This window comes from Cherax quadricarinatus, chromosome 46 (genome assembly GCF_038502225.1).
Source record: "Cherax quadricarinatus isolate ZL_2023a chromosome 46, ASM3850222v1, whole genome shotgun sequence".
Lineage (NCBI taxonomy): Eukaryota > Metazoa > Arthropoda > Malacostraca > Decapoda > Parastacidae > Cherax > Cherax quadricarinatus.
Window position 1 is genome coordinate 6,908,111 of NC_091337.1, and position 12,449 is coordinate 6,920,559.

The 12,449-nt window shown below is 40.2% G+C and overlaps 1 protein-coding gene across 3 annotated transcripts in view; it reads left to right on the forward strand.

Moving 5' to 3' along the window:
- The window catches only part of LOC128696659 (inter-alpha-trypsin inhibitor heavy chain H5), a 254,124-nt gene that overhangs the window by 219,800 nt on the left and 21,875 nt on the right, over positions 1–12,449 (forward strand). For all 3 annotated transcript variants that reach the window (XM_053787984.2, XM_053787985.2, XM_053787986.2), the window contains exon 12: positions 7,381–7,551. In XM_053787984.2, coding sequence (XP_053643959.2) covers positions 7,381–7,551 — 171 coding nt within the window. The remainder of the gene's footprint in view (positions 1–7,380; positions 7,552–12,449) is intronic.

A 12,449-nucleotide genomic window follows, 5' to 3' on the forward strand; every position in this document is an offset into this window, starting at 1 on the left:
GATGGTACACATGACTGTGATGGTACAAATGACTGTGATGGTACACATGGCTGTGATAGTACACATGACTGTGATGGTACACATGGCTGTGATAGTACACATGGCTGTGATGGTACACATGGCTGTGATAGTACACATGGCTGCGATGGTACACATGGCTGTGATGGTACACATGATTGTGATGGTACACATGGCTGTGATAGTACACATGACTGGGATGGTACGCATGACTGTGATGGTACACATGGCTGTGATAATACACATGGCTGTGATGGTACACATGACTGTGATGGTTCATATGACTGTGATGGTTCACATGACTGTGATGGTACAAATGACTGTGATGGTACACATGGCTGTGATAGTACACATGACTGTGATGGTACACATGGCTGTGATAATACACATGGCTATGATGGTACACATGACTGTGATGGTTCACATGACTGTGATGGTTCACATGACTGTGATGGTACACATGACTGTGATGGTACACATGACTGTGATGGCACACATGACTGTGATGGTACAAATGGCTGTGATAGTACACATGGCTGTGATGGTACACTTGGCTGTGATAGTACACATGACTGTGATGATACACATGACTGTGATGGTACAAATGACTGTGATGGTACACATGGCTGTGATAGTACACATGACTGTGATGGTACACATGGCTGTGATAGTACACATGGCTGTGATGGTACACATGGCTGTGATAGTACACATGGCTGCGATGGTACACACGGCTGCGATGGTACACATGATTGTGATGGTACACATGGCTGTGATAGTACACATGACTGGGATGGTACGCATGACTGTGATGGTACACATGGCTGTGATAATACACATGGCTGTGATGGTACACATGACTGTGATGGTTCATATGACTGTGATGGTTCACATGACTGTGATGGTACAAATGACTGTGATGGTACACATGGCTGTGATAGTACACATGACTGTGATGATACACATGGCTGTGATAATACACATGGCTATGATGGTACACATGACTGTGATGGTTCACATGACTGTGATGGTTCACATGACTGTGATGGCACACATGACTGTGTTGGTACAAATGACTGTGATGGTACACATGACTGTGATGGCACACATGACTGTGATGGTACAAATGACTGTGATGGTACACATGGCTGTGATAGTACACATGGCTGTGATGGTACACTTGGCTGTGATAGTACACATGACTGTGATGGCACACATGACTGTGATGGTACACATGACTGTGATGGTACAAATGACTGTGATGGTACACATGGCTGTGATGGTACACTTGGCTGTGATAGTACACATGACTGTGATGGTACACATGACTGTGATGGTACAAATGACTGTGATGGTACACATGGCTGTGATAGTACACATGACTGTGATGGTACACATGGCTGTGATAGTACACATGGCTGTGATGGTACACATGGCTGTGATAGTACACATGGCTGCGATGGTACACATGGCTGTGATAGTACACATGGCTGTGATGGTACACATGGCTGTGATAGTACACATGACTGTGATGGTACACATGGCTGTGATAGTACACATGGCTGTGATGGTACACATGGCTGTGATAGTACACATGGCTGTGATGGTACACATGGCTGTGATAGTACACATGACTGTGATGGTACACATGGCTGTGATGGTACACATGGCTGTGATGGTACACATGACTGTGATGGTACACATGGCTGTGATGGTACACATGGCTGTGATAGTACACATGGCTGTGATGGTACACATGGCTGTGATGGTACACATGGCTGTGATGGTACACATGGCTGTGATGAGACAGAAAAAAAAGGAAAAATAAGGTTGAAGGGAAGGGAAGGGTAAACACAAAAACTGGGAAGAGGAGGAAGGGAGAGTAAAGAAGTGAAGGTGGCAGCAGGAGGAATAAATAGTAAGAGGCAGGAAGATGAACATGATGGGGCGAGTCAGGAGGCAAAGATCAGGAAAAAATAGACAGGAGGAAGAAGAGACAGTAATAATAGATAGGAGGAGGAGGAGAGGCGTGAAGAGGGAGAGGAACATGAAAAAGGAGATAACAGGAGTGTGAGGAGCGGCTGGAGGACGTTCAAAGGCACAAGTTATCAGACTGTGAAGACAGGTCATACCAGAGTTAACTAACAACACTGCAGATTATACCTATACCAGAGGGAAGGCGTGAAGGTGGGCGTGGAAGATGGGTGAGCGTGAAGCTGGACGTGGATGGGTGAGCGTGGAGGATGGCTGGGCATGAAGGTGGGCGGTGGTGGAGGATGGGTGGGCGTGAAGCTGGACGTGGATGGGTGGGCGTGGAGGATGTGTAGGCATGAAGGTGGGCGTGGTGGAGGATGGGTGGGCGTGAAGCTGGACGTGGATGGGTAGGCATGGAGGATGGGTGGGCGTGAAGGTGGACGTGGTGCAGGATGGGTGGGTGTTAAGGCACAAGCTTTAAAAACATCTACAGGGTCCACGGTACAGTACTCTCGCGTTAGTAGTCATTATACACTACAGTAGTCATCATAACTGCAGTAGTAGTCATCATGGCTACAGTAGTAGTCATTATGCACTAGAGTAGTCATCATAACTAAAGTAATAGTCACTATACACTACAGTAGTCATCATAACTACAGTAGTAGTCACTATGCAGTAAGTACTACTAACAATTCACTACCTCTGATGCCTTCACAGGTAAACACGACCTCTGTACTTGATCCAGTATCTCTCACTACGAGTTCCCATTTCATCTTGTTAAGAAATATTTCAATAAACACATGTTGAACCCAGTCGTCACACATAACTTACACGTCGTGTGTGTGTGTGTGTGTGTGTGTGTGTGTGTGTGTGTGTGTGTGTGTGTGTGTGTGTGTGTGTGTGTATGCGTGTGTGTGTGTGTATGCGTGTGTGTGTGTGTATGCGTGTGTGTGTGTGTGTGTGTGTGTGTGTATGTGTGTGTGTATGCGTGTGTGTGTGTGTATGCGTGTGTGTGTGTGTGTGTGTGTGTGTGTGTGTGCGCGTGCGTGCGTGTTAATATTACATAGTAGAAGGAATATGGCAATTGGTCTCTTCGATGTTTGTGTGCCTGTCTGTCTTTGTGTACAGGAGCATGAGCACTAGTGTTAGACTAGTGTAGCCAGCTACTCCTCACGGTGGAGACGCAGCAGTGGGCAACCACAAGTTTCCAGGGTAACATGCAGGTGAGGTGGAAGCTTCTGCCTTGAGGGGCACGTCAATTCCCCTGTTTTCTAATAATATGTTATTTTTCCCCTATAATCTACCTTACCATAATTGCTATCGCATTTGCTTTGCTTTCGTAAGGTAAAGTCCAGGATCCTTCCTTAATTCATGGTATAACTTAAATCTTTGAGGACAACTGTGTTGCAACACAATTGTCCTCAAAGATTTGCTGAGTTATACCATGAACTAAGGAAAGATCTTAGACTTCACCTTACTAAAGCAGACAAAGCAAATGTGATAGTAATTATGGGCAAGATAGATTATACAGGAAAAATAAACGTGATATTAGGAGACAGGGAAACTCAGGCGCCTATTAACGCTTAACTCTCACTGAGAACAAAAGAGAAAGAGTTAAACACTGACACACTCGGTCAGGCCTCCCTCTCTTCTACTACTACTACTGAGGAGAAAACACGCGCACACTTCCTAAAACACCTCATTGGTACGTCACTCTCACGTGCGCTGTAATACCTTTCCTCACTATTGATTTCCTACAAACATTTGCTCACCACTGATTTCCTTTTTTTATAATTTTCTCTTCTCTTAGTTTTATCCTGGCAGTTAGAGTACGACAGTGCGACTGGAAATATAATTTTTTTTTATATTAAAAATTTGTACAGCTTATTTTTTTACAAGTGTAACGAACACCATCATAGAATCATCCTGTACACAGCTGTTGTATAAATTAAAATGTAAATGATTTTCAAAGCTACAATGTGAAGTGAATTTCCTGCTTGCAGGATCAATATATATATATATCTATCTATCTATCTATATATATATATATATATATATATATATATATATATATATATATATATATATATATATATATATATATATATACATACACACACACACACGTACGTTACGATGTTAGGAAGTATTTCTTCAGTTATAGAGTCGTCAGGAAGTGGAATAGCCTAGCAAGTGATGTAGTGTGGAGGCAGGAACCACATATAACTTTAAGACGAGGTATGACAAAGCTCAGGAAGCAGAGAGAGAGATGACCTAGTAATGATCAGTGAAGAGGCAGGGCCAGGAGCTCAGTATCGACCCCTGCAACCACAATTAGGTGAGTACAATTAAGTGAATATATATATATATATATATATATATATATATATATATATATATATATATATATATATATATATATATATATATATATATATATATATATATATACACACACATGCACGCACGAACGAGTTAGAAAAGAATCAACTGGATATAATTATTATAATCAAAAAGAAGCGCTAAGCCACAAGGACTATACAGCGCTGCAGGGCAGGAAGGAAGCGAGGGCATCAGGTGGCAAAAGGGAGATGGATGAGTAATAGGTTACAGATAACAGCGGGGTAGTAGATGGTGAAAGGGTAAAGGGCAGCAAGAGACTGAACTAGAAAGGGCTGAGGGGAGTGCGAAAAGTATCATCAGAGTTTGTGGAGTAAATCAGTCGTTGTCAAGAAGTCAATGAGAGAGTCAGGATTAAAGGAGGGTCCATCAGCAAGAAGGGAAGGTAAAGAGAGAGTAGTAGAACGAAGACGACGTTGGAGGTAAATTCTGCGTGCTCGTTGATAGAGAGGGCAGTCTAACAGAATGTGGCTAATCGATACTGGAACTTGACACTGCTCACAGAGAGGAACAGGGTGCCTCTCCATGAGATACCCATGAGTAAGACGAGTGTGGCCAATGCGAAGGCGGGAGAGAGTGGTCTCCCAACCTCGGCACTGATGACAAGAAGACGGCCAGTAACCTATGCTCGGTTTAATAGAATGAAGTTTGTTACCGAGCAGAGTTGACCAACGTTGTTGCCAACGGGTGCGAAGGTGGGTAGCTATTGCAGCAAAAGTCCAGAAATGGAACACCTCGATAGGAAATTGGTAGGTCATGTACTGCTGACCGCGCAGCAGTGTCTGCCTGTTCATTGCCCTGTACGCCGACATGACCAGGGACCCAACAAAAAACAATATCTTTATGTTTGGTAGAGATACGGCGTAGCCAAAGTTGGATACGGAGAACGAGGGGATGAGATGTATTAAATTTTCGTATAGCCTGTAGAGCACTAAGGGAGTCTGAGACTACTACATAGATGCGATACGAATAAGTGCTGCAAGAATGGCATACAGTTCAGCAGTAAAAATGCTAGCTGAAGATAGTAAATGCCCCCGCACGACGCTGTCCGGAAACACTGCTGCGAATCCGACGCCGTCTGAAGACTTAGAGCCATCTGTGTACACAGCGGTGGCATGAGAATGGGAGTGGAAGTGATCAAGAAAAAGAGAGCGGGAAGCCACCGTAGGCAGTTGAGCTTTCGAGCAAGGGAGTGAGAAAGAACAAACCCGAACAGCTGGAAATTCCCAGGGGGGTAGGGAAAAGTGAGATGCTACATGAACATATAAAGGTGGTAACTGAAGGGAAGACAAGAGTGAATGTAGGCGAAGAGAAAAGGGATGGAGCAAACAGGGGCGGCGAACGAATAAAGAATGTCTACTAATATCGGTGACCATTCTATAAATGGAAGGATTGTGTAGATCGTGAGAGCGTACATAGTAGCGAAGGCAATGGGCATCACGGCGATCAGACAAGGATGGAACATTCGCTTCTGTATAGAGGCTCTCAACAGGGGAAGAGCGAAAAGCACCAAGGCACAAACGTAATCCTTGGTGATGGATAGAGTTAAGGCTAGAGAGAGTAGCAGGAGAGGCCGCGGAATAAATCTGGTCACCATAATCGAGTTTCGATAAAACGAGGGCTGAATGTAGGCGAAGCAGAGTTCGGCGATCAGCTCCCCAGGAAAGATGAGCAAGGGTTTTAAGAAGGTTTAGCCGGCTGTGGCAAGTTGCCTTCAGAGAGGTAATGTGAGGTTTCCAGGATAACCGACGGTCAAAGAGAAGGCCTAGAAACCTGACTGTATCACGTTCGGGGATACGGGAGCCATAGAGATACAAAGGATGATCGGAGATAACAGAGCGTCTACTGAAAGTAATTTGGTGAGTTTTGGTACTTGAAAATTTAAACCCATGCGTGGTGGCTCAAGTGGAAACACGGTCGACCGCATGCTGGAGAGAAACTGCAATAAGATGACAGTCAGCGCCTGCACAAGCAATAGCGAAGTCATCAACATAGAGTGATGACCAAATATTGGGTGGAAGAACAGAGGCCAAATCATTTATAGCAAGGAGAAAAAGTGTTGTGCTTAGAACACATCCCTGAGGGACACCTTCAGCTTGGACGAAGTCCGGGGAAAGAACATTATTGACTCGAACACGGAAATGTCTGTCAGTTAAAAAGTTCTTAAGGAAGGATGGTAGAGTGCCTCGGAGGCCTAAGGAATGGGCCTGGGCCAAAATATTATACCTCCAAGTTGTGTCATATGCCTTCTCAAGGTCAAAAAATATGGCAATAACTGAGTGATTATTCGCAAAGGCATTACGAACATACGTATCCAAGCGTAGTAAGGGGTCTATGGTAGAACGACCCTTACGAAAGCCATATTGACTAGCGGAGAGACTGTTGTGTGTCTCTAAACACCACATTAAACGTCGATTTACGAGACGTTCCATGAAGAAATAACCGACAGGTTTACAACATGTTCAAGAAACAGTACCTGTGTATAACAGGGAAAATTAGAGATGAACTAGCAAAGCTAAGGCTCATCATTTTAAATATACTAAGTCACACTACAATGCGAGACAGAGGTTATAAGATACAATGTAGAATTAGAGGTTCAGAAGCTGGTCAAGAATGTTCACTACATGCCACAACAATTTGTTTTTACTATAAAAATTGAACAACAGATAATAAGGTAACAGAGTGAACAAATCAACAGTATACTGCATGCAGGGAAATTCCATAAAAGCTCTAAAACTGATAGCAATTACCAAGACATCTGTCAACCAATTATGATTTGTCTTTCAAAAGGAAACGAGAAAATAAGCACGATGGATATTTTCTTAATGAACCTTAATGATTTTATTTAATATGAAGTTATTTTTTTCTCTGAGTTTCTTTGCATTAGTGGGAAAAACTTGCAAAAAAATCCTAAAATGTCACAAATAGTTTGGCAAATGTGTAAGATGAAGTAAGTGTGGTGGTCAAACGAGGTGTTTTGTGTTACAGGTGGTGGTGTCGGGGCAGCTGGCGGAGGGGGCGACGGAGGTTCATCCTATAGTGGAAGGCCGGGGCAAAGGTGGACCCCTGCAGCTCCAGGTCTCCAGAATCTCCACTCCTGAGCCTGCCCCACAGAGAGATAACTACGTGGAGAGACTCTGGGCCTACCTTACCGTGCTGGTGGGTGCTTCTACTCTTTGGCTGGTACATGTAATCAGCCATGACTTTATTTATTCAAATTAAACTAGTTTGGGTCATCCATCTGAATGACTAGTCGAGGTTCGATGTATATGAGATCTACACTTAAGTATATAACACATTCAAGTATACAGTGTACTGACTGCTAATTAGCAATGGTTTATCCTTAACACTCCTAGACAGTACGTGCAATAATAAATATATGATTAAAACACTTACAGACTTAAAACTAATTCTGAGGGAGTTCTTTTGTCAATAGTGTTTTCTTTTTTATTTATAATATAACGAATTATATAACTTAAAGGCATGTCAAACTATAAAACAGTTTAGCAACATTTCGCTAATATCCAAAAATAAAGTACATGATTTGATTGTTATAACTACGCTAGAAGGTTAGATGGTATGGCGTCACTCCTTGATATAATTATACACAGTGTGAAACACAACTTGTTGATATATCATCCACAACGTAGCGCAGAGACTATATATTACAGAAAATTAGGTCTGCTAAAAACTTTTCAAGCCAGTATTTTTCAAGTATTTTTCCTGTTCATTATATTCAATAGCAAGAGATGTAGGTGGTCACTTTAGAGATACGTTATGTTATGGTGGCAACACATGGAGACCCAGGATGTTTGACATATATTATGGTGACAACACATGGTGGATCGTGTTCACTGTTGCCAAATGTTAACTCTTAATCCTGGTAAAAGAAAATAACTATGGCCACTGTCAACTAAAAATGACAGAATTTAATCAGACCGGACCCAGAAAAAACTTCGAAGTTCTAGTTAGCAAAAAATTGGAGGTAATGAATAGTGCGTGAGAATTTTCAATAACCTTAATGGATTACTGGGGTTACTGTCAATAAGTATAATTAACAGTCCAAAGATTATATTAAAACTCCATACACAGCGGCTGGTAGTATGAGGCCTCTTTTTTTTTTTATTTTTAGCAGCATTGTTTACTACAGAAAAAACATAAGCTGGAAAATATACATAGAAAAATTAATCCACTGTATCGAGAATATTTTTGACGAAGATAGATTAGGTGCACGGTGCACAAAAGGAAGATAAGATTGCGTCGAGAGAATGTAATCAGTGTTCTGACATATAACCAAGACAGCCTGAACAATGAACTTGAATTGAACAAATCACCCTTCAGTAAGTATACAGTAAAACCCTGGTTTTGAGAATAATAACTGTAGACGAGCGATATACTGTCATGTAGCATAACATACTGTCATGTAGCATAACATACTGTCATGTAGCATAACATACTGTCATGTAGCATAACATACTGTCATGTAGTTTAACACTGTCATGTAGCATAACATACTGTCATGTAGTATAACATACTGTCATGTAGCATAACATACTGTCATGTAGCATAACATACTGTCATGTAGTATAACATACTGTCATGTAGCATAACATACTGTCATGTAGCATAACATACTGTCATGTAGTTTAACACTGTCATGTAGCATAACATACTGTCATGTAGTATAACATACTGTCATGTAGCATAACATACTGTCATGTAGCATAACATACTGCCATGTAGTGTAACATACTGTCATGTAGCATAACATACTGTCATGTAGTTTAACAATGTCATGTAGCATAACATACTGTCATGTAGTATAACATACTGTCATGTAGCATAACATACTGTCATGTAGTATAACATACTGTCATGTAGCATAACATACTGTCATGTAGCATAACATACTGTTATGTAGTATAACATACTGTCATGTAGCATAGCATACTGTCATGTAGCATAGCATACTGTCATGTAGTGTAACATACTGTCGTGTAGCATAGCATACTGTCATGTAGCATAACATACTGTCATGTAGTGTAACATACTGTCATGTAGCATAGCATACTGTCATGTAGCATAGCATACTGTCATGTAGCATAGCATACTGTCATGTAGCATAACATACTGTCATGTAGTATAAAATACTGTCATGTAGCATAACATACTGTCATGTAGCATAACATACTGTCATGTAGTGTAACAAACTGTCATGTAGCATAACATACTGTCATGTAGTATAACATACTGTCATGTAGCATAACATACTGTCATGTAGCATAACATACTGTCATGTAGTGTAACAAACTCATGTAGCATAACATACTGTCATGTAGTGTAACATACTGTCATGTAGCGTAACATACTGTCATGTAGTGTAACATACTGTCATGTAGTGTAACATACTGTCATGTAGCATAACATACTGTCCTGTAGTGTAACATACTGTCATGTAGCATAACATACTGTCATGTAGCATAACATACTGTCATGTAGCATAACATACTGTCATGTAGCATAACATACTGTCATGTAGTGTAACATACTGTCATGTAGCATAACATACTGTCATGTAGCATAACATACTGTCATGTAGCATAACATATTGTCATGTAGCATAACATACTGTCATGTAGCATAACATACTGTCATGTAGCATAACATACTGTCATGTAGCATAACATACTGTCATGTAGCATAACATACTGTCATGTAGCATAACATACTGTCATGTAGCATAACATACTGTCATGTAGTATAACATACTGTCATGTAGCATAACATACTGTCATGTAGCATAACATACTGTCATGTAGTGTAACAAACTCATGTAGCATAACATACTGTCATGTAGTGTAACATACTGTCATGTAGCGTAACATACTGTCATGTAGTGTAACATACTGTCATGTAGTGTAACATACTGTCATGTAGCATAACATACTGTCATGTAGTGTAACATACTGTCATGTAGCATAACATACTGTCATGTAGCATAACATACTGTCATGTAGCATAACATACAGTCATGTAGCATAACATACTGTCATGTAGTGTAACATACTGTCATGTAGCATAACATACTGTCATGTAGCATAACATACTGTCATGTAGCATAACATACTGTCATGTAGCATAACATACTGTCATGTAGCATAACATACTGTCATGTAGCATAACATACTGTCATGTAGCATAACATACTGTCATGTAGCATAACATACTGTCATGTAGCATAACATACTGTCATGTAGCATAACATACTGTCATGTAGTATAACATACTGTCATGTAGCATAACATACTGTCATGTAGCATAACATACTGTCATGTAGTGTAACATACTGTCATGTAGCATAGCATACTGTCATGTAGTGTAACATACTGTCATGTAGTGTAACATACTGTCATGTAGTATAACATACTGTCATGTAGTATAACATACTGTCATGTAGCATAACATACTGTCATGTAGTGTAACATACTGTCATGTAGCATAACATACTATCATGTAGTGTAACATACTGTCATGTAGCATAACATACTGTCATGTAGCATAACATACTGTCACGTAGCATAACATACTGTCATGTAGTGTAACATACTGTCATGTAGCATAACATACTGTCATGTAGCATAACATACTGTCATGTAGCATAACATACTGTCATGTAGCATAACATACTGTCATGTAGTGTAACATACTGTCATGTAGCATAACATACTGTCATGTAGTGTAACATACTGTCATGTAGCATAACATACTGTCACGTAGCATAACATACTGTCATGTAGCATAACATACTGTCATGTAGTATAACATACTGTCACGTAGCATAACATACTGTCATGTAGCATAACATACTGTCATGTAGTATAACATACTGTCATGTAGCATAACATACTGTCACGTAGCATAGCATACTGTCATGTAGCATAACATACTGTCATGTAGTGTAACATACTGTCATGTAGCATAACATACTGTCATGTAGCATAACATACTGTCATGTAGCATAGCATACTGTCATGTAGCATAGCATACTGTCACGTAGCATAGCATACTGTCATGTAGCATAGAATACTGTCATGTAGTGTAACATACTGTCATGTAGCATAACATACTGTCATATAGCATAAAATACTGTCATGTAGTGTAACATACTGTCATGTAGTGTAACATACTGTCATGTAGTGTAACATACTGTCATGTAGTGTAACATACTGTCATGTAGTGTAACATACTGTCATGTAGTGTAACATACTGTCATGTAGTCTAACATACTGTCATGTAGTGTAACATACTGTCATGTAGTGTAACATACTGTCATGTAGCATAACATACTGTCATATAGCATAAAATACTGTCATGTAGTGTAACATACTGTCATGTAGTGTAACATACTGTCATATAGCATAAAATACTGTTATGTAGTGTAACATACTGTCATGTAGTGTAACATACTGTCATGTAGTGTAACATACTGTCATGTAGTGTAACATACTGTCATGTAGTGTAACATACTGTCATGTAGTGTAACATACTGTCATGTAGTGTAACATACTGTCATGTAGTGTAACATACTGTCATGTAGTGTAACATACTGTCATGTAGTGTAACATACTGCCAAGTAGCGTAACATACTGTCATGTAGTGTAACATACTGTCATGTAGTGTAACATACTGTCATGTAGTGTAACATACTGTCATGTAGTGTAACATACTGTCATGTAGTCTAACATACTGTCATGTAGTGTAAAATACTGTCATGTAGTGTAACATACTGTCATGTAGCATAACATACTGTCATGTAGTGTAACATAATGTCATGTAGTGTAACATACTGTCATGTAGCATAACATACTGTCATGTAGTGTAACATACTTTCATGTAGCATAACATACTGTCATGTAGTGTAACATACTGCCAAGTAACGTAACATACTGTCATGTAGTGTAACATACTGTCATGTAGTGTAACATACTGCCAAGTAAAGTAACATACTGTCATGTAGTGTAACATACTGTCATGTAGTGTAACATACTGTCATGTAG